This window comes from Ovis aries, chromosome 1, assembly GCF_016772045.2.
Source record: "Ovis aries strain OAR_USU_Benz2616 breed Rambouillet chromosome 1, ARS-UI_Ramb_v3.0, whole genome shotgun sequence".
Taxonomy (NCBI): Eukaryota; Metazoa; Chordata; class Mammalia; order Artiodactyla; family Bovidae; genus Ovis; species Ovis aries.
The window spans coordinates 17,298,817-17,322,413 of NC_056054.1; the positions used below are offsets into that span (position 1 = coordinate 17,298,817).

At 44.3% G+C, this 23,597-nt stretch overlaps 1 protein-coding gene and 1 pseudogene across 2 annotated transcripts; both read left to right on the top strand.

Moving 5' to 3' along the window:
* Positions 1–1,195: 1,195 nt before the first annotated feature.
* ERMAP (erythroblast membrane associated protein (Scianna blood group)) lies at positions 1,196–22,244 on the top strand. 2 transcript variants are annotated; one of them, XM_042246709.2, is made up of 10 exons: positions 1,196–1,382; positions 10,475–10,564; positions 12,820–12,936; positions 13,626–13,658; positions 14,666–14,698; positions 17,380–17,400; positions 18,143–18,163; positions 18,259–18,285; positions 18,415–18,441; positions 20,303–22,244. In XM_042246709.2, exons 1-10 carry the CDS (start codon positions 1,310–1,312, stop codon positions 21,025–21,027), a joined length of 1,167 nt encoding a protein of 388 aa, XP_042102643.1. In that variant the 5' UTR covers positions 1,196–1,309; the 3' UTR covers positions 21,028–22,244. The 2 variants fall into 2 exon arrangements, with proteins under 2 accessions (XP_042102643.1, XP_042102648.1); XM_042246714.2 differs by having other exon boundaries at positions 1,196–1,379.
* On the top strand, positions 6,179–7,372 carry LOC101102862 (peroxiredoxin-1-like; annotated as a pseudogene).
* Positions 22,245–23,597: the final 1,353 nt, after the last annotated feature.

The window sequence follows — 23,597 nt, forward strand, 5'->3', positions numbered from 1 at the left end:
AACAGAAGAGCCTGGCAGGTTACAGTCCATGGGGTTGCAAAGAATCAGACATGACTGACCACACACACACCCTCACACACACCACAGTGTTGGATGAATATATTAAAGCTCTATCAATCAGTAGGGATTGATTTCACTCTCTTAATTTGTACTCCACAAAATCAGAGTGCAAGATAAATTCTTCAGTGCAAGAGTGTATTTAGGTGGTGATCCCAGGAATCAGAAATGGTGAATGAGAAGAAAAGGAAGACAAACCGATAAAATGTGCATTACTGAGTTACTGATGATGGTGGGGATCGTCCTTATTCCTGCTGGGAACTCCCTGAGGAATCGTGTAGGATACAGCTTAGAACTGTTCCTCTGGAGATGTGGGGCTGAACCATTTTCCACTGACTTCCATCCCTGATAGCCCAAGCCCCCTTGACCCCCTGGGGCATTAACTTTCCTGAACTTCTAAGCTACTCACAGGCTGAACAGCTTTCTCAAGTTTGAAAAGACTCCCAGTTCGGTAGGCAAAGAACTGCTCTGGCCTGTGAGGTGGAATGCTGGCAGCTTGCCTGCAAGTCTCACTCAGCTACCCTGAAATTGAGTGGGCTGAGGGGACATGGTGTGAGCAACCATAGGTGCTGCTAGACTCAGAAACTAATGTGGAGTGAGAAAAGGAACCCACAGGAACTCATGTACAATGTGCTCCATCTTTGTAAAGTTCAAAAATACATAACAGTATATAATGCATGGGTGAGAATGCAGTTATGTACATTATGAACATATAATTATGGATATTCTGGGAGCAAGATAGGCGGGAAAGGGTTTATCACAATTGGGGGACAGTCAGCAGGTTTGTCAGAAAGCACATGTCAGAGTGCAGTTGGAGATAAAAGTAGCGAGTTAAAGAAGGTGGCTAATTGGGTGTCTGCAACCAGTCTTCAATTTGACTCTGAATTGGAAAGCAAAGAGGAGCAAGCTTTTCAGCTTGGGTGTGATAGGAGCAAAATGTATCAAAGCAATCAGCATGCCATTAGCTTGAATGGGAGAAGGAGCCGAGGGGCAGAGGTCCTGTTCCTTACCTGGCACCTGGCGGCACTGGGAGGCTTCCCTGCTTTTAGGAACCTTCTCTTTGCTCTGTTCCTTTATCAGGGGCAGACAGGCAGGGCGTGGCTTGTTGGTGCTTAGGAACAGCTGGAAGAGAGTCTGTGTGGCTGAGGGAGCTCTGGCTGAGAGCCTCAGGCCTTAGAATAAAAGACAAACCTTTCCCAGACCCATCTCTGGAGTCCTTCCTGCTGCTCTGCCTGATGCCTGGTCTCCCTGGATGGGCGGAGGGTGTTTCCAGCTTAGAGACTCCAGTGCAGCCAGTGAGGGACAAAGGGCCAATGCCAAAGGTGGTGAGTCCTCCTCCCTCTCCCCTCTCTTTATTCTTTTCAGTTCTGTGACTTTCTTGGGATCCTCAGGTTCGTTGGAGAAACTATCTCCTTTCTCCATATTCACAAGAACATTTTAGGGAGGATAAAATGGGGAAATGAGGAACACAAAAGGGGGCAAGTGACAAGGGGACCCAACGGGTTTTGTCAAAAGACTCTCCTTTAGGTATTACTGTCATCGGTGTTAAGTATGACAGCTAACACTTGCTTAGCCCTTACTCTTAGCCAGGTCCTGGCTGTGTGCTTTCAGACTGAACATCTGTATATATGCAGGGTCTTCTTAAGCTGCTTTGACTTGTCAGGGGAGCTTTGGTTGCATATTTTTTTCTGATTTAGAAGTTTTTTAAATTAAACTGTTTCAAACTTAAGGGTGAATGATTTCCTGTGGGGGAAAATATTTCCAACATGTGTAATAGAAAAAAAAAATTGTTATTCTATGAAGAATTATATTGCTTAAAGAAGCCATTTAAGAGACAAATGTCCAAATAGAAAAATGGACAAAGTATAAAGACAGGTAGCTGACAAAATTCAAATGACAAAGAAATAATCAAAGAAGTACAAATTAAAATGATACATCATTATTTTTAATAAGATACCATTTTCTTACTTATTAAAATGACAAAGAATAAAAAAATAAAACCCAGTAATGGCAAGATTGTGGAAAAACAATTCCATATACTTTGGTAAATTGATATGACCTCTATGGAGGGCAATTTGGCAGTGCAAATTAAAAGTCTCATCATTTTAAAGATGGGAAAATCAAGGCCTAAGAGTTTGTGATTTCCTTAAAGTTACAAAGTCACTTAGTTAGAGACCATACTAAGACTAGGACTAAGCCTTATAACCCGAGCTTTAATCCACAGTTAGTTGTAGCGAAGCTTATAATAGAAATGCACTGGGGAAAACCTGAATATTCTATAATATTATTTTTAAATTCATTTTAAATTATTGTATTATTTGAAAAATTCTTGCACATTCATGACAGAATATTGAAATTATTAAAAGAATATTTGATGGCATGGAAAAACTACATAATGTAGTCCTTGGTAAAAATGCTGGGTATGAAAAGAACACATACAGTATGTGCTGTGCTTAGTTGCTCAGTCGTGTCTGACTCTTTACAATCCCGTGAACTGCAGCCCACCAGGTTCCTCTGTCTATGGAATTCTCCAGGCAAGAATACTGGAATGGGTTGCCATTCCCTCCTCCAGAGGTTATAGTCCTACTTTAAAAGTTATACACCTACACAGAAAAAATATTTGAAGAACTATATTATCTTCAGGTAAAGGAATTACAGGTAATTTCACATGTTTTGGTCGTTTGGTTTTTTTTTTTCCTTGTAATATCCAGATTTTCTAAAATAACTAGTATACAAAAAGTAATAAATTTTATTTGACAAAAAATGTAAAACAGCTGAAATATCATGGGGCTATGCTAGAGGTGAGAAGAGCTGGCTGACCATGGGTGCCTGTCAGGGCAGGGACCACCCATTTCCAGAAGGCAGTGTGAAGGGTTCCCAGAGCTGGAGTGAATTTGAGGCCAAGGCAAGGGAACTATAGATGGTCAAAAAGCACATGAAAAGATGTTCAACATCAGTAATTGTCAGAGAAATGCAAATCAAAACTACAATGAGGTATCACCTCACACTGGTCAGAATGGCCATTATCCAAATTTTTTCTACAAACAATACATGCTGGAAAGGATGTGGAGGGAAAGGAACCCTCCTACACTGCTGGTGGGAAGGTAAATTGATAAAACTGCCTGGAGAACAGTAAGGAGGTTCCTTAAAAAACTAAAAATAGAACTGCCATATGACCCAGCAATCCCAATCCTGGGCATATACATGAAAAAAACCATAATTCAAAAGGATGCATACACCCCAGTGCTCAGTGCAGCAGTGTTTAGTGTAGCCAGGATATGGAAGCAACTTAAATGTCCATCCACAAAGAAATGGGTAAAGATGCACATATGCACGCTGGACTATTACTCGGTCATTAAAAAGAATGAAACAATGCCATTTGCAGCAATGTGGATGGACCTGGAGAGTGTCATGCTGAGTGAAGTAAGTCAGACAGAGAAAAGCAAATATCACATGATATTGCTTATGGGGGGCACAAATAAATTTATTTACAAAATAGGAATAGAGTCACAGATGTAGAAAACAAACGTACAGGTACCAGAGAGTAAGGATGGGGGAGAGGTAGACTGGAATTGATACATACACACTGTGGGTGTGCGCTCATTCACTCCTGTCATGGCCGACTCTTTGTGACCTCATGGACTACAGCCCGCCAGGCTCCTCTGTCCATGGGATTCTCTAGGCAAGGACACTGGAGTAGGTTACCATTTCCTTCTCCAGGAGATCGTCCCAACCCGGGGAACAAACCTGGGTCTCCTGCATTGCAGGTAGATTCTTGACTGTCTGAGCCATCAGGAAGCCCATATACACACTGCTGCTGCTAAGTCGCTTCAGTCCTGTCTGACTCTGTGCAACTCCATAGACGGCAGCCCACCAGGCTCCCCCGTCCCTGGGATTCTCCAGGCAAGAACACTGGAGTGGGTTGCCATTTCCTTCTCCAATATATGAAGGTGAAAAGAGAAAGTAAGTCGCTCAGTCGTGTCTGACTCTTTGCAACTCCATGGACTGCAGCCTACCAGGCTCCTCTGTCCATGGGATTTTCCAGGCAAGAGTACTGGAGTGGGGTGCCATTGCCTTCTCCAATATACGCACTACAGTATATAAAATAGACAACTAATAAGGACCTATTGTATAACATAGGGAACTCTACTCAATATTCTATAATGGCCTATAGGGGAAAAGAATCTTAAAAAGAGTGGACGTATGTATATGTACACCTGATTCACTGCTGTATACCTGAAAATGGCAGAACATTATAAATCAACTATACGCCAATAACATTTTTTTTTAAGACCAGGGGAGATAGTAAGAAGAGAGGACTTTTAGTTCCTTAAAGTAGGATGGATACAAGAAAAAATTAAAATCACATGTATAGCAATGAAAAAAATACTCTTTTACATATAGCAATTTGGGGACCTGGTGACTTACAGCAAAGGTAACATCTAGACAGCTGATGATGGCAAATTCTTCCTCACCATCTGTTCACCCTTTTATTTTTTCAGTCTTTTTCTTCTACTTTGTCTCCCCTCTACCATCTTTTACTTTGCAGTCCCTTTGTTTGATTTTTTTTTCCCATCTGGCTCGGAAACTTCCACTGAATAACATGGTTTTCCTTTACCATTGCTCTGCCCACTGAAGGCTCTCTCAAAAATAGAATTTGGATAATGCCCCTCTTAACTCAGTAATTTTGTAATCTGAAGTATCATATTTCCAAATTAGGATATTTCTAAAGGAGAACTGGGGTCGCAAAGTCAGACATGACTGAGCGACTGAACTGAACTGAACTGAATGGAGAACTGAAAGTTAGACATTCTTGATATGTTGTTTTTCCTTTTAGGAAGCAAGATTATAGCATAATGGAGCTGGGGAAAGGAACTAAAAACTTCAACTAGTCAAAATTCTTTAATTAAATGCATTTCATTTTTGCTAAATTTAGTTTCATGTTACACATTTGTTCATCAATATATTATACTTTATTAATAAGTTGGGAAATAGAGAGGAGAAAAAATTGCCCATATTTCCAACCACCTTAATGATTAGTGACTACTCATATTTTATAGGCCTTCCTTTTTTTGCTTTTAACACATCATTAGTTTACATTTGAAGCATAGGCTTGATGAACTGTAATTAACTTAGTCATTTCCTTATTGATGTACTTATAGATGGTCCTGTTTTTCACTATTATACAAATACTACTGACATCATGTAAACTTCTGTATTTCAGATTCTTTCCTTAGAGTAGATTTCCAGAATATTTCTTACTGGATCAAAAGCCAAATACATTTCCTTACCTCTTGTTACTTCCCAATCGACAGTGTACTCAGCAAATGTAAGTGAATCTCCCAATTTAAAGATGAAAAATCAGGGCCTAAGAGTTTAAGTGACTTGCTCCAAGTTACAAAGTCACACAGATAGAGAGCCCAAGCCAAGACTGAAAGCAAGCATCTGGCTCTAGTCCTCAATTCGCTAGGGACATAAGCCCCTCTTTTAACTCTTGGTTTTATATAACCTTAGATGTTTGGGAATGTTGTCAAGTAGCTTACTCTCTGCTCTTCTCACGTGAGAGTATGAGAAATAAAATTCACACCTTCAATCAAAATGCTCAAGTCTCGTGTCATGTGAGTCGCATTCTACCCGATGACAGCAAAATACGCATGAAACGTTTACCAAAATAGACCATATGCCAGCCCATAAAATAAGTAAATACATTTCAAAGGGTTGAAGCCACATGAAGTATGTTTTCTGGCCCCAACAGGATTAAACTAGAAATCAATAAGAGAGGTGTGTCTTCTTCCTGGGAGAAGGCAATGGCACCCCACTCCAGTACTCTTGCCTGGAAAATCCCATGGACAGAGGAGCCTGGTGAGCTGCAGACCATGGGGTTACTAAGAGTTGGACACGACTGAGCGACTTCACTTTCACTTTTCACTTTAATGCACTGGAGAAGGAAATGGCAACCCACTCCAGTGTTCTTGCCTGGAGAATCCCAGGGACGGGGGAGCCCAGTGGGCTGCCGTCTATAGCGTCGCACAGAGTCGGACATGACTGAAGCGGCTTAGCAGCATCAGTCTTCTTCCTGACTGGTCTCTGTGGTTCCCGCCTGAGAACTGCTGATAGCAATATGTCTTCAGGAAATGCTGAAATTGGGCACCGTGCCCCTTAGTTCAAAGCAATAGTTGTTGTGCCAGATGGTCAGTTCAAAGATATCAGCCTATCTGACTACAGAGAAAAATATGCTTGTTCTTCTTTCACTCTCTTGACTTCACCTTTGTGTACCCCATGGAGATCATTGCTTTCAGTGATAGGGCAGAAGAATTGAAAAAACTCAATTGCCGGTCTTTCTTGGTGGTGCAGTGGTTAAGAATCTGCCTGCCAAAGAAGGGGACACGGGTTCGATCCCTGGTCCGGGAAGATTCCATGTGCTGTGGGGAAATGAAGTCCATGTGCTACAACTACTGAGCTCACATGCCACAGCTACCGAAGCCTGTGCACCCCAGAGCCTGTGCTCCTCAACAAGAGAAGCTTCTGTAACGAGAGGCCTGGGGACCACAGCAGAAAACAGCCCCTTCTTGCTGCAACTAGCAAAAGCCCTCGAGAAGCAATGAAGACCCAGTGCAGCCTAAAATAAATAAATTTTAAAAAAGAGACTCAACTGCCAAGTGATGGATGTTTCTGTGGATTTTCACTTCTTGTCACCCAGCATGGATTAATGCACTCAAGAAACAAGGAGGACTGGGGCCTGTGAACATTCCCTTGATATCAGACTCCAAGGGCACCATTGCTCAGGACTATGGGATCTTAAAGGCTGATGAAGGCATCTCATTCAGACCCTTCTTACTATTGACGATAAAGGTATCCTTTGAAAGATCACCACCAGTGACCTTCCTGTTGGCCACTCTGTGGATGAGACATTGAGACTAGTTCAGGCCTTTCAGTTTATTGACACACATGGGAAAGTGTGCCCAGCTGGCTGGAAGCCTGGCAGTAATACCATCAAGTCTGATGTTCAGAAGAGCAAAGAATATTTCTCCAAGTGGCCCTGGGCCATCTTAGGGCCAGGCTGCAGTAGAGGGCCTTGAGAACAAAACCTCCTTTGTCCTACTGCCGTGCTTAAAACCAAGACCTTACACTCCTCCTAGACGTGGTGTGGGACAGGACAGGCCTTTCCTGTGGGAGCTGGGGAGGCAAGCCTCCCTTCCTCTGGAGGGAACGACCTGAGCTGCGTCTTGGGGCAGGCCAACTGATGTGTACAGTAGTAGGGTATATAGTCGTAGGATATCACTTTTAATCTTTTGTAGTGTCTATGAAACGTGAGCTAAAGGGAAAAAAGAAACTAATAGAAAGTTATCTCAAAAAATTTCAAATATTTGGAAACTAGATAATACATTTAATTAAAAGAAGAAATTAAAAGGAAATTAGAACATTTTTCTTTTTTTACTTGTTGAAATGAACACTGTCTTTATTCACAATTTCACAAAGACAGAGACTGAGGCTTAGAAGTTCTGCTTAAACAATTGGTCGGTAAGTGGTGACTCAGGCTCAGGGCCCTAGTGCTTCCCTGTTGCCCTAAAATGCCTCTCTCCACCTAGTTCTTCCATGTATACTGGGTCCATGGATGCCTGAATTTAATCAGAAGTATAGAATGTATTTTGACTGTAACGAAAATGAAAACGACTGCGTATCAAGATTTGTTGGATGTCGCTAAAGCAATTCCTAAGGAGAAACTTGTGATAAATGACTAATGACTATATTAGAAAAGATGAGTAATATAGTCATCTGTATTGTACTAAGTGACAATATTAGGAAAGAAGACCACAGATCATTGACCTAAGCAACACGGAAAGAAGAACAAATTAAATCCGAAGTAAGCAGAAGAAAGGAATTAATAAAGATCTGAGCAAAAACTAATACAATAAGAAACAGAAAAACATTAGAGAAAACAAATGAAACCAAAAGATGATTCATTGAGATCAATGAAATTGACCCTCTAGTCAGACTGATCAAGAAAAAAGAGACATAAATTACCAATAGCAAGAATGAGAGAGGTTCCTCCTGGACTGTGTGTTCCCTTGCCCAAAGTGAACTCTATTTCTCCTCCTTTTTCTCCTTTCCTTCCTGGTCATCCTCCTACTGCCTCTTTTAATAGATTTATTTCCTGATACTCACAGTTATACACATTCAAGGTAGATAATTTAGAAAACACACAGAGAAAACTGTAACGATCATCTTTGTTCTCCTCTCCCACTCTTAGAAATCACCACTGCTTAATATCTACATTCTTGCCTTTTCTCTAAGCATCTTCCCCCTAAATTGTATCTGACTATGCATAATTTTTGTAAAGATATTTATTTTCTTTGGCTGCATCGGGATTTAGTTGCGGTGCACGGATTCTCTAGTTGTGGCACGTAGGCTTAGTTGCTCAGCTGCAGTTGGGATCTTAATTCCCTGACCAGGAATAGAACCTGTGTCCCCGGCATTGCAAGGTGGACTCTTAACCACTGGACTACCAGGGAAGTCCCTATGCATAGTTGTTATATGCATGCATCACAATTTTAAAACAAAAACTGACAATAGAACCCTAAACCAGTGTGCTGTTTGCCATGAGATAAACAGAACTGGAAACATGTTCAAATCGTGAGTCCATCTTCAGTTTCACAACCTTGCTTTGACCGTCCTACCCACTCCAAGCTCCGTTTTGCCATCTTCCAAGACCTACAGGGATCCAGCCTTATGACTTTCTGGAAAGGATTTGAAATCTTGAAGAGAAGGTAAGAGTGTAAGAGATAGATTCTCTCTTTCTTGAGGGTTTGCATTTGAACTTCAACCCCAGGGGTGCCATGAAAGATTTGTTTCCTGCCCAAGGAATTTCTGGATGGCAGACATGAAATTAACAGACGCTTGCTCCTTGGAAGGAAAGCTATGACAAACCTAGACAGTGTATTAAAAAGCAGAGACATCACTTTGCTGACAAAGGTCCGTATAGTCAAAGCTATGGTTTTTTTCAGTAGTTATGTTACAGATGTGAGAGTTGGACCATAAAGAAGGCTGAGTACTGAAGAGCTGATGCTTTCAAACTGCGGTGCTGGAGAAGACTCTTGAGAGTCCCTTGGACAGCAAAGAGATCAAACTAGTCAATCCTAAAGGAAATCAACGCTGAATAGTCACTGGAAGGGGTGCTGCTGAAGCTAAAGCTCCAATATTTTGGCCACCTGATGCAAAGAGCTAACTCATCGGAAAAGACTCTGATGCTGAGAAAGACTGGGGGCAGGAGGAGAAGAGGGAGACAGAGGATGAGATGGTTGAATGGTATCACTGACTCAGTGGACATGAGTTTGAGCAAACTCTGGGAGACAGTGAAGGACAGGGAAGCCTGGAGTGGTGTAGTCCATGGGGTCGCAAAGAGTTGGACATGAGTTAGCGACTTAGCGACAACAAGGAATTTCAGACAATAGCAAGTGCGGATGGTGACCCACACCTCCCAGGGATGATTGGTCTCTTTCAGTTTAGAAATAATAACAACAGGTATTGGTGACAGGTGCTCTACATGCATCATTTCCTTGAACCCTCGCATTGGCAAGTGAAGAAGGTCCCCCCTTTATACGCTAAGAATTGAAGGCCCAGGACTTCCCTGGTGGTCCAGTGGTTAAGACTCAGTGCTTACACTGCAGGGGGCATGGGTTCGATTCCTGGTTAGGAAACGAAGAAATTCCCCATGGCAGCACAGCACTATCAAAAAAAGAGACAACTTTCCCAGGGACACAGAACTGGGACATGGGTGGAGCTATGACTTGAGCCCAGGTCCTTCTAACCCCAAGGAGTTAGCTGAACTTGTAGAATTAGTGCCTTCATGATGAAATGAAGGGATCTCACTGCCTTAGTTTCTTGTTTCCCAACAGTCAGACTTGAAAAGCTGTCCAGGAAGTGCTTCAGGCTACATCGTGGGCCCATGATTGGCTTGCAACAGGCACTTTCCAAGCTTGACCTGGGACACTAAATGCAAAAAACAGTCAGTCCTTACCATGTTTATCTGGCTAGTTCTGGGTATAAGTTCTCATTCTTCCAGACTCCTCCCTGTGCTGTCTATATCGTAGTTGGTGTCTCACCCTCCTGTCTCCACTAAAGGCATTTATAGACTTAACCATGATGCCAGCCTCTGTGTTGCTAGCTTCCTTCAGTCTTCATAGTAATCTTGCCAGGAGGCATGGTAAGTATACCCATTTCAAAGATGGAGAAACTGAGTCCCAGAGACTTGGCTTACATGGAGCTAAGCAGCAGAGCTGGGATTAGACACTTGGTTTCTGTGACACCAGAGCATACGCTATGCAACCTCCATCTCCGCCTCACCTGCTGGGTGGTACCCTTTCTCACATCAAGCTGACTGACTCTTTTTGATGTCTCCCTGTATCTGTCCTCCTAGTTTGGATGAAGATGCCAAGTTGCTCAGGCTCCTGGCTCTCTAGATGCTTCACCACACTGGTCTTCTTCCAGCTGCCTTTGCACATGTTAGGTAAGAGTTTCTGAACCTCTTTCCCTGCCTAGGACATTGGGCAAAGGTGTCCAACAGAGCCAGGGACAGCACTCTGGGGAGTGTGTACTGCACCATCTGCGGCATGGCCCTCGGCCAAGAGGAGACCAGCCATGGTCCTAGGAGATAAATGCAGGGCAGGAAAAAAGCCTGAAGTCCCTGGTGGTTCCAGAGAAAACTCCTATGCTAGCTGAAACTTAAGAAAGCAATTTTGGGGTTTTTAAAATTCTGTCAATAACAAGTGTTTATTGTGGACAATTTGAAAAAATACAGAACATTTTAAAGAAAACCCTAAATGGCCTAGAACCTCATAAATTGGAAAGAACAACTGCTAACATTTGAGGGCATTTCTTTTTTTTTACCATTAAAAAACTGAAATATAGTTAATTTACAATGCTGTATTAGTTTCAGATGTATAACAAAGTGATTCAGTTTTATATAGATCTGCATATATAGACATATATATGTCTATACACTATATATGTCTATATGTAGATATACAGTGGAGGGATTTCTTTGAAGACTTTCTTGTATGTCTGTATCTCTGAGTGTTCATATGTTTACGTGTATGTATTCTTCTGCCCGGGTTTATTTTTTTCCCTCCATTTACAACACCATGAACATTGTTCACCCATGTCCTTAAGTCATTCTCTGCAGCATGGTTTTTAAGGGCTGCATAGTATTTCATTGTGTGGTTATAGCATAACACAATTATTCAGATCTCCATTTCTAGACATCTGAAGGTTTCCATTTTTTCCTTATATTATAATAAACGGTGCAATGCACATCTTAGCACATATTTTGGGGAGTGATTCTGATTGTTTTCTTAGAATGAGTTTCTGGAAGCAGAATTAATGGGTCAAAACGGTATGACTCTTTTAAAGACTCTTGAAACATGGAGCCCTGTGGCAGAGCAGAGTGGTTTTAGAGCCAAGAAAGACTGGTCTTGGGTCCCAGATGGGGAGGAGTCATGGACCTCTGCCAGCCCCTTTTGTCTTTTCTCTCTGTCCCCTCTTTCTCTTACTACTGCCACTGTCTCTCACTAAGAGCTAAGTGCCTGATCTCATTAAATCTCCCAATGGAATAGAATTGGCAGGCCAGGCTTGGTGAGCCTGTCTCTGGCCTGGGGTCACGCAGTGCTGAGCAAAAGACTCGCATCCAGCTTATGCTCTTTGCTGCTTGTCATAGAGCCTCTTCTGCTGTTATTTCCTCCTCCACTTTGTCTCTCCTTTCTCCTTTCTCTCCCGCCTAGACATTCAGCTTGCTGCTGTAGCTCTATAGAAATTGGTTTGTCCTGGCCAACAGGGCTCAGGGCAAAGGGTTCACTGACTGCTGTTCTGTCCTGGAGTGAGGACTGGAAGGGGAAGCAGGTGGGTGCTCACAAGATGATAGGGGATTCCTGAGGGCGCAGCTCCAGTTCTCCAAAGTCTCTGGGTAGTTTTTCCATATGGGGTAGGGTGAGATTGTGGTTTAGGTGCTGAGTTTCTCTCTCTCTCTCTCTTTTTTTTTTTTTTGGTCTTGTCTTACACCTTTTATTCTTTTTAAATTAAATTTATTTGACCATGCTGCACAACATGTGGGATCTTAGCTCCCAAATAAGGAATTGAACCCATGCCCCCTTCACTGGAAACACAGAGTCTTATCCGCTGGACCACCAGGGAAGTCCCTAGATGCTGAGTTTTTTTAAAATTTACTTTATTGTCGGCTGTGCTGGGTCTTCTTGCTGCCCATCAGCTTTCTGCAGTTGTGGTGAGCAGAGGCTGCTCTCTAGTTTTGGTGCTCGGGCTTTTCATCGTGGCGGCTTCTATTGTTGCAAAGCACAGGCCCTAGAGTGCGCGGGCTTCAGTGGTTCCTGAGTATTGGCTCAGTAGCTGTGGTGCACGGGCTTAGCTGTCCTATGGCCTGCGGAATCTTCCTGGAACAGGGATGGAACCTGTGTCCTCTGCACTGGCAGGAGGATTCTTAACCACTGGACCACCAGGGAAGTCCAAGTTGCTGAGTTTGACTCATTGTCCTCAGGCAGGGTCATTGAAACCAATCCTGAGAGATAAACATCTCACTTAAAGTCATCCCTTGGTCATCTTGGCCTTGAGTTGCTGAGAGAAGCAGAGACCCTCACCATCTTGGCTTAAGGTGTCTCTTGAGGTGACAAAGGCTGTTGGGATGTGCCTGAGACACCTGCTCCCTTGGCACAGGAGCAGCTCTGAGTGGGTGGTCACAGGTGGTTTCTGTTTCAGCCGAATCTCCAGATAGCTTCTCGCCATCAGCCGTGGCTCTTACTGTGATCCTACCTGTTCTGGGGATTTTCATCGTGGTGGGCCTTTACATCATCTGGAAGCAAAGAAGGTCAAAAGGTAACTGAGTGGTAAGGGAGCCCAGACTGGCAGGAAATAGTACTCCAGACTCTCTAGGGAAAGGCTGGGAGGATGCCGACACAGATTCAACAGTTATCCATAGGTTGTCTGGGAGAAAACTGGTAAAGCCATGCTCTCGGAGTCCACATTGCAGAGAGGATCAATAGGAAACTCCTGGGCAGGGCTGTGAATTCTTATCTTTAGAGAAATTAGCACATAACACATCCTGCCAATCTTCCAATTAAACTAAGAACTCAGGTTGTATCCACTGGATGAAACCCTTAATAGGCTTGCATTTCCTGGCTCTCAGGGTTGCAAAGGACTTTGAAAATCACAGAATCCAACACTCCTTTCTGCATCGGATGGTTTGAAGACCCTCTAATCCTTTCTAATGGTCACACACTCATAGTGACAGGGAACAAAATCCTGCTCAGGCTGCCTGTGGACAGCTCTGCTCGTTAGAAAAGCTGCTGCTGCTGCTAAGTCGCGTCAGTTGTGTCTGACTCTGTGCGACTCCATAGATGGCAGCCCACTAGGCTCCTCCGTCCCTGGGATTCTGCAGGCAAGAACACTGGAGTGAAAAAAAAAAAAAAAAAGAACACTGGAGTGGGTGTTAGAAAAGGGCCTTCCTTAAAAAAAAAAAAGAAAAGACCCTTCCTTAAGCTGACGTCTGTCTCTCTCCCTTCCAGAGAGGCTTCTCTATGAACACGCGATGGAGGTAGGTAAGTGTCCTGGGCTGGGTGGAGATGTTTCTCTGTTTTGTTCATTTTTGTGTCCCCAGGACCCACTAATCTAAAGTCTGGACCTGCAGATCCCAGCATCTGCTGTCCTAGGTGGTGACAGTAGTGGGGAGGGGGATCAGCACCTGTCATTTCCACTTTCTGACGACTCTTTCTTGTAATATCTTGCCTTCCAATGTGTTTGGCGGTTTTGTCTGTGAACTCATGGCTTGATCTGATTCTGGGAGAGTCGTGGAGGTCTAACATAGGGGACATGTTTATCCATTCAACAAGTAATTGATAATTCTCTGCTAAGTGGTTCAGACTATATATACCAGATGCTTGTGACACAATGGTGGGTGAAAGTGGACGCAGTCTTTGCCTTCTTGGAAGCTTTGATCCAGTCAGGGAGGTACACGTGAATTTAATAGTGAGACAAATGCCTCAGATGGAAGTTCTGAAGGCTGGAGAGATGGTGGCTGGATGAAACTAACCTGACTTCAGAGATACAAGAGGACTTTCCAAAGGAAGTGAGGTTTGGCCTGGAAGATGGACTGACAAGGGGGAAGAGAGCTCAGAAAACCACCCGCAGCAGAAGAGCTTGAGAAAGAGACGTGGTGCCTGCATGAGGGGAAAGGTGGCAGCAGATGACGCTGCAGAGGGAGCCAGGGACCAGCATGTGAGGCCCTGGGGATCCCAGGAAGGTCTTCATCTTCCTCCTTGGAGCAGTGGTGAAGCTGTGCATGGGATATCCCAACCAGAACTATGCTTCCAGAAAGCTCTTTTCGGCTGCTGTGTTGAGAGGAGACCAGAGGGAGGAGACAGAATGTGAGGGCAATTTGGGCCACTCTTTCTGGCATCCTGATGGGAGGTGATGAGGGCCTGGATCAGGGAGGAGGAGGTATGAGATAGGCGAGGATATGTTCAAGAGCCCATAAACTCAGTTAGAAGCAGGGACCCTCAAGAAAATGGCATAGAATCTCATTTTCTTTTACTTTTCCTTCCTCTAGAAAATCTTCTCTCCGACCATGCGAAAGAAAAAGGTAATTCTATGTATAGCATAAGGGGCAGGGAACAGACAGCATGTTTTTTCTCCTTCTGCATAAATGCTGACAGTCGCTTGTTAAACGTACAATATACATATGTGTATGTGTACACAGGCACACGCTCCCCACACATATCTCCTCTGTTAGTATTATTGGGCTTTGCTTTCCACTGTCAAGGGTTGTTAGCTATGGGTGAGGGGACGCCTGTGGTCAGAATTCATTGGGCCATTCACTGGCTTTTCCAGCAATCACCTAAAAAGAAGATCTATACACTATGTAAAAATATATTAAAATGGTATTATGGGGGACTTCCCTCGTGGTCCAGTGGTTAAGAATCTGAACTTCCAATGTAGGGGGCACAGATTTGATCCTTGGTTGGGGAACTAAGACCCTGCAGGCTGTGTGGTACAGGTCCCAACTTTTTTTTAAAACAAGGTATTACAGGATGTACGAGAATCTCAAGGACCCATACAAACTTTGCATTGACAGAGGTGGTGCGATACAGTGGGAGGATCATAGGTGCTGGAGTCAGCAGCAACTGGTTCAGATCTGCCACTTACAGGCTTGAGTTAAGTCACTTTACTACTCTGAGGTTTGGTTTCCTCATCTGTAAAATTGTGATAATAAATCCTCTCACCTGACTGTTTTCAGTATTATCAAAGACAACTTAAAAAAAAAAAACAAAACCACAACACCCTCCTGTTACAATTCCTGAAACCTTTCTCTTATTACCATTTTGTCTTCATTAATTAAATGCTTGCTCTGGGCCACTGAGGGTAAAAGATAGAACCCTGGATTCAAAAAGCAGGTGGGACTCTGCCCTTTGAAAGTCTATCTGGGAAGACAAACCATTGTCTTCTAGCTCAGAAATGGCTCCACATGCAATGATTTCGGCTTCTCCTCCCTTCCCGGCTCTCATCTCCTCCGGGCTGGTTAAAGTGTGGGATGCAGCCTCAGGGATGCGATGACCGTGCAATGACCATCCTATCCTAGAAGGGAAGGTACCGTGTGGGATAGGAGGAAAGCCTCCAGCTAGGAGTCAGACAGACTTGCGTGTGAATCCTGCCTCCTTGGCCACTTGCTGCTGCTGCTGCTAAGTCGCTTCAGTCGTGTCCGACTCTGTGCGACCCCATAGACGGCAGCCCACCAGGCTCCCCCGTCCCTGGGATTCTCCAGGCAAGGACACTGGAGTGGGTTGCCATTTCCTTCTCCAATGCATGAAAGTGAAAAGTGAAAGTGAAGTCACTCAGTTGTATCCGACTCTTCGTGACCTCATGGACTGCAGCCTACCAGGCTCCTCCATCCATGGTATTTTCCAGGCAAGAGTACTGGAGTGGGGTGCCATCGCCTTCTCCGCCTTGGCCACTTACTAGCTGGATAATCTGGACAAATTTCCATGTTCTTCTGAGCCCCAGGCCACCACTCTGTAAAATGGGAATAATCATTATATGCACCTCACATTGTTGAGAGGATTCAGGACCTACATCATAAGAACAGGACACAATGAATGGAGGCTGTTGGTAGTGAGAATGATAAAATAATGTCTTATTGGGAGGCTGTATCATATTCAGCTTCACTGCCCCAATGCCCTGGAGAAGGCAATGGCAACCCACTCCAGTACTCTTGCCTGGAAACTCCCATGGATGGAGGAGCCTGGTAGGCTGCAGTCCATGGGGTCACGAAGAGTCGGATACAACTGAGCGACTTCACTTTCACTTTTCACTTTCATGCATTGGAGAAGGAAATGGCAACCCACTCCAGTGTCCTTGCCTGGAGAATCCCAGGGACGGGGGAGCCTGGTGGGCTGCCGTCTATGGGGTCACATAGAGTCGGACACGACTGAAGCAACTCAGCAGCAGCAGCAGCCCCAATGCCCAGCACCTAATGCATGTCCAGCCCTTAGCACAGGGCCTGACAGTAAACTCAGATGGATCACTTCAACTCTGTGGTGGGGCCAGTGCTGAGCGGAAACGTGGGCGGGCAATCCTTCCAGAGAAGCTGATGGTGCTCCCCAAAGCGCAGAAGCATATGCACGTGTCCCAGACCTCCTGGGGTCACAGTTCTTCAGGGAGGGCCACTGTAGAGAATAATAGAACATGTCAGTAAGTGAGCAGTGGGTCTTCAGCTAGTTTTACACCATGAATATGATGGCATAGCATAGTGTGGTGCATGTTCAGTCATGTCTGACTCTGTAACGCCATGGACTCTGGCCCACCAGGCTCATCTGTCTAAGGAATTCTCCAGGAAAGAATACTGGAGTGGGTAGCCATTCCCTTCTCCAGGGGATCTTCTTGATGCACGGATCAAACCCAGGTCTCCTTCATTCCGGGCAGATTCTTTACCATCTGAGCCACCAGGGAAGCCCAACAGTTATAAAAGAGCAGCAAGGCATACACTCATGGACACTGGTTAAAAACATATGGAAAAATTCATACAGACAGTGAAAGGAAACCAGACAGACAAAGGGAAGGGAAGAGGAACCAGAGTCAGGGTAGTCCAGGTCATCCGGAAAGTGGAACGGGCACCAGTGAATTTCCACATCTGCCCTTAGGGAGATGTGACTGGATTGGGGGCTGATGGGATCGTCATCTTTTCCACTGGGGGGCGGCGGGGGCGGGGGGGGGCGACTGGCATGATGAGGCCTCCTGCTCACTTGTGCTTCTTTCTCTGTTTTCTAGGACGACTCCATAAAGCCCTCAGTAAGTTCTGCTTCTCATCTGTGCTCCAAACCTTCTGCAGACATCTTTGTTTTAGGATGAGAGTCCCAGATTCACCTCCTGGGGCAAAAGAGAGGGGGCAAGCATATGGGGGGCGGATTTTTTGGCTTCATAAAGGCCTCTTTTTTTTTCTCAAATATTCCCTGCTCTTGTTTCCTGCACAATTGTTATCTGGTCTCTAAAAAGGACATGTTTTAGCAAGAAGAGGGGTACCTCCTACAGGTGAAGTCATCAGGAAGACACTTCTATCACTCAGGCATGACATTCAGTTAGGTGGAATCCAAGGTAGATGGATCCTCATTCAACTGGATACATGGAGCAGTGCTTCTCTACCCTTTCATGTATGAGAACCTCGTTATAACAACTATCCCAAATCCTCAAACACGTGACGTATCTACATGATTTCACACAGAAAATATGCATTAGAAAATCTAATGGAAATTCAATAACAGTTTTAAATGAATCTATATTTTATTTTTCTCCCACAATATTGCATACATTTATGTGAGATGTGTTGTACATTCAGTCTGCAGGTCATTTTGGCTCCCATAGGAACTTGCTGACCCTCTGCATTACCACTGGGGCCCCGGGCTAGGAGTCATTGCTGTTGAAACACGGTCGTGGGGGAAGGATCTGCTCTAGGAGTGTGGCTAGGATGGGACTGGGGCATCACAGGCATGTAGAAGCTTTCATTCTGATTTGTCAAATTCTTTTAATTCTCTAGAGAAACTCCGGAGAGAACTGAGTAAGTACCCCTGCTCTTATAACTTCCATAACATCTTCTTTCCTGTTGATTCTGTTTCCAATGAAGACTCATACTCTGTGTTTCTTCTTTTGTAGAGTTAAAAAGAGCTGCAGCAAACTCAGGTGAGATGCGCTTTCCCCCTCATCCAGCACCCCCTCATCCTTCCACCATTCCCCACCTCCGCCCTGTATCAGAAAGTCTCCATTTATTTCTCCGTCACTTTAACCATGCCCTTTTTTCCTGTCTTTCAGGCTGGAAAAGGGCCCGACTGCACTTTGGTAAGGTACACCCGTCAGATGGATCCACAGTTGAGAGCCCATGACTCTGTTCCTTTAGAAGGCACATTGTAATTTTAACAAATTTTAGGTCTGATCTGTTTATCTGTTAATCAAATTTTGAAAATCTTTTATTTTGGGAGGATCAAATTTAGATTTAGAAAGTCGCCTTTCTTTTAAAACACTGATAAATATTTGGTTTACTCTTAAGGGTATTCTATGATTTTTGAGATTTTTCTTAAAATTTGTATTTTATCTCTGTGACTTGTCTGCTCCTGTCCTGTTCTGGCTACTTTTCAATTTGTGGGGACTTTTTGCTATATTAACCCTTGGTCGTATGTTTCACACAGTACGTTTCTGAGTTTTTCATTTGCATGTTAATGTCCTCGATGTATTTCTTTTGAAGCATGAGTGTCTTATTTTTCTGTAGTCAACTCCATTCATCTGTTCCTGTGTAGTCTCTGCTGTGCTTTCAGGTTGAGCAGTCCTTCTTTTCCCACTGTTGGACAGCTAGTCAGTGCTCCTGTCTCTTTCTACGCATCTGCCACAGCCTTCTTTCTCTGAACATCCGTTTCCTTGGTGAGTGGTGATTCTCAGAGAAGAGAGTGAGTTGGGCAGAAGCCCCAGCAATGTAGACTGCAAAAAGGTTTCATAGTTTTATTTGAAAAGATTTACACATCTCTTCAATTTTTTCCCTAGATCACATATTTTTGTTGCTGTTTGAATGAGACCTGTTATTTTCACTGCTTTTCTGCCCTTCCTGCGTTTTCCAAGATGCTCATCCCCCTTCCATTCAGAAGGTTTTTGTTTAGGCAGGAACAATAGAATCCATGAGTCGGCCCATTGAGAAAACACCGGGTTACCTCTATTGACATTCTGCTGCTGCTGCTGCTGCTGCTAAGTTGCTTCAGTTGTGTCCGACTCTGTGCGACCCCATAGATGGCAGCCCACTAGGCTCCTCTGTCCCTGGGATTCTCCAGGCAAGAATACTGGAGTGGGTTGCCATTTCCTTCTCCAATGCATGAAAGTGAAAGGCAAAAGTGAAGTCGCTCAGTTGTGCCCGACTCTTAGCGACCCCATGGACTGCAGCTTACCAGGCTCCTCTGTCCATGGGATTTTCCAGGCAAGAGTACTGGAGTGGGGTGCCATTGCTATTGATATTCTGGGAACTCACAAACCCTTTTCACTCTCCTAGTCTGATTCATTCCCACTACTTGACTGAGTGTGCATTTTGTGGATTTAACTCTACGAAAGGAGCCTGTTTTTTGACTTGGGGAAGGAAGGAGATTCATTGTCACCCTCATAATCCATAATTTTAAGGAAGTTATCTCTCTACATTAACATTTTAAGATGATGACTATAAGCAATAATTCTAGTTAAGAAAGTGAGCATCACACACTCATTATCGAGTGCATTAGCTCATCAAATCTGCACAACAGCTCTCCAACATCGGTGCTGCTATTATTCCCACTTTACAGATGAAGGTTTAGAGATGATTAACAAGCCCAGTATCACATAACTAGTGTAAGACAGAGCTGGGGCTCCAATATGCTATCACGCTACTGGGTCTAGCATCACAACTTGTTTATTACCATACGTGAGAGCCCTTTGGACCAGCAAAGACAAAAGCAGTATTTCTTAAGGATTAAGACAGCTTCACAGACAGATGAAAAACATTTCCCTCTTTTACTTAATCCACTAGTAGATCTGGGAGACTGGACAACATATTTTTTTTAGTTCCAGGACATGCGGGGATGAGGGCACCATGGTTGCAGACCGAGAGATGATTATTCCCCCCACAGCTACTCAGAGGTCGCTGGAGACTTAGCTTCCTAAAACCTCACCTCTCTGTGACTCTCTGCAGTGACTGTGACCCTGGACCCAGACACAGCGCATCCCAAACTCATCCTGTCTGAGGACCGCAAGTGTGTGAAGCTTGGAGACACAAGGCAGCCTGTGCCCGACAATCCCGAGCGATTTGACTTCGTTGTCAGCGTCCTGGGCTCCGAGTACTTCATAGCTGGCTGTCACTACTGGGAGGTGTCTGTGGCAGACAAGACCAAATGGGCCCTGGGGGTGTGTAGTGAGTCAGTGAGCAGGAAGGGGAAGGTCACCGCCTCGCCCGCCAACGGACACTGGCTCCTGCGACAGAATCAAGGGAATGAGTACGAGGCCCTCACATCCCCGCAGACCTCCTTCCGCCTGAAAGAGCCCCCGAGGTGTGTGGGGATTTTTCTGGACTATGAAGCAGGAGTCATCTCCTTCTATGATGTGACCAACCAGTCCCACATCTTTACTTTCACCCACAGTTTCTCCGGCCCCCTCCGCCCTTTCTTTGAACCTTGCCTTCGTGATGGAGGGAAAAACACGGCACCTCTAATAATCTGTTCTGAACTCCAGAAACCAGAGGAATCAACTGACCCCAACACAGAAGAAAAAGGCCAGGCTAATGGAGAGGTGCCTCTGCAGGTGGACCCTTTCTTGCTCCCTGCTCAGACGTCAGAGCTTGTCCCACTCAAAGATATGATCCTGTCCTGGTCCTCTGACCTTGGCCCAGCCCTTCAGGGGCTCAAGGTTCCTTCTTTTTAGGGATGGGCCTCATCACCTGATTCTCAGACTCTCTAGCCCAGTGCCCTGGACTTCAGTCTCCTGGTCCAGTGATTCTGGACCATCTCCACTCCTTTCACCCAACCCAAACCCCTTTATGGTTTCTCTTGCACCACTTTCTCCTAGGGCTCAGTTTTAGAATTTCTGGGAACTTGAAGTTTCCATTGCCCTGGAAGAATTCTTGAAAACCAGATGAACAATCAGATTAGGTTTAGGTGATGGTGGGGAATGTGTGCCACTGAGATATAGGGACTCTCTACTCAAGGGGCTTCTTAAAAGCCTTCATCCTGCCTCATCCTGCACTCAGGCTTGTAGTTATGAAGTTAGGATGCCCAGTCCTGACTTATTTATCACATCAAGAATTGCTTTTATCCTTTTCTCAGTTCAGGCCTCTAACCCCCAAGGACAGCTTTTTAAAAGTAAACTTTTTTTGGATCACATACTCTTCCTTCTTTCTTCTGGAATATAGAGCAGAGGGCCAGAGGGATTTAAAAAAAGAAAGTCACTGTTTCCTATTCCCTTGATGCTATCTACACCATAGTTTGGTGACATGCAGAACTAATATGTGGATGTGTTAAGTCACTCAGTTGTGTCCAACTCTTTGCGACCCTACAGACTGCAGCCCACCAGACTCCTCCATCGCTGGGGATTCTCCGGGCAAGAATACTGGAGTGGGTTGCCATGACCTCCTCCAGGAAATCTTCCCAATCCAGAGATGGCACCTAGGTCACCCACATTGCAGGCAGATTCTTTACCATTTGAGCCACCAGAGGATGTTTATAAAGCTAACTTGGTGATAGCCGGGTATGGGGACTGTAAACGTGGTAGCCGTAATCTTAATTTTGAAAAACCTAAGGATCACCATCAGGAAGATAGGAAGCAAGGCTTCATACAGAGTAGACCAGCTGTGTGTGGCCTTGAAAAGGCAGCTGTGGGTGAGGCCGTGTGTTACACTGATCCTTTTGAATCCCCTCTGAGATTCAGAAAGGAATTTTTTGTTTGCTTTTGTACAGTCCTTAAATAAAAGCTTGGTATTTGTCATTTGGCATGCTCTTATTGTCATTGGGAATGAGAAGTTGTAGGGAAAGGCTTTGGACTGATAAGCAAAAGGCACATTACAGGACTGCTTTTGAAGAGCCTTGATTCCACCCATGTGAGTTTAACCACAGTTAAAAATAAAGCCACAGTTTTATTTCTGAGTCTGCCTTCTCAGTATTTCATTTATATCCATTTATAAAGTTGTAGTATATGTGGGCAATTTATATTTCACTCATCCATATTTAGTTTCAAACATAATTTGTGACTATCCCAGTCTTAAAACGGATTCACATTGTTCACACTGGTTGCACCCAAGAAAACTTACCAACAGGAAAGAGAACTGACATTTGTGGTGGCAGAAGTATTACATATGTTAAGTCATTTAATTCTTACAGTAATTCAGCCAGGGATTTTACAGGGGAAGGAAATAACACAAGGTGGTAGAACTGGGATTATAAATCTAGTGTGTCTATCTCTGAAGACAATACTCTTTTTTCGCGTTGCACTGAAATACCTTGAAGATGTGAGAGGCTTGTAGAATTTTAGCCTACATATTTGATTAGATTTTTTAAAAATTAAACCTGAAAGAAAAAAAACCCTTAATCCTGGATAGTGGTCTTGTTGTGTCTGAATCGATGAACAAAAGTCAAGTTTAACTAAGTAGCACTCAGAGAAATCTCTCTGCAGGGACTTCGGGAAACTGGAGGTGGTTCCTTGGCCAGGGAATGTTTAGCTTCTCCGATAACGGTATTGGATTAGTTGATCTTTCAACTCCCTTTCAGGGAGAGGCATAAATTAGGAGTACGGAATTAACAGATATAAACTAGTATCCATAAAATAGATAAGCAACATGTATTTACTGTAGCACACAGGCAATATCTTGACATAACCTATCATGGAATATAATCTGTAGACAACAACTAGCCCCTTATCACTATGCTACACTCCCGAAACTAACACAATATTGTAAATCAGCTACGAAAGGTGAAGTCGCTCAGTCATGTCCGACTCTTTGCGACCCTGTGGACTGTAGCCCGTGGCTCCTCCGTCCTTGCGATTCTCCAGGCAAGAATACTCAAGTGGGTTGCCATTTCCTTCTCCAGAGGATCTTCCCCAACCAGGGATCGAACCCAGCTCTCCCGCATCGCAGGCTGATGCTTTAACCTCTGAGCCACCAGGGAAGCCCCCTAACTATACTGCATAATAAATAAATAGACTCCTTTCCAGTTCCCAAATCCTTTGACTTTAAATTATAAACCTCCAGTGGGGCGCGGGATTCTGGGTTCGGGGATGTCTACAGGGCCGCCAAGGGTGTCAAATTTAGAGTGAAGAAGAAATTCTGAATTCGTGACCCCTAGGAGAAGGAAATGGCAACCCACTCCAGTGTTCTTGCCTGGAGAATCCCAGGGACGGGGGTGCCTGGTGGGCTACCGTCTATGGGATCGCACAGAGTTGGACACGACTGAAGCGACCTAGCAGCAGCAGCAGATCATGTAGGTTAGCGCTACGTAGCC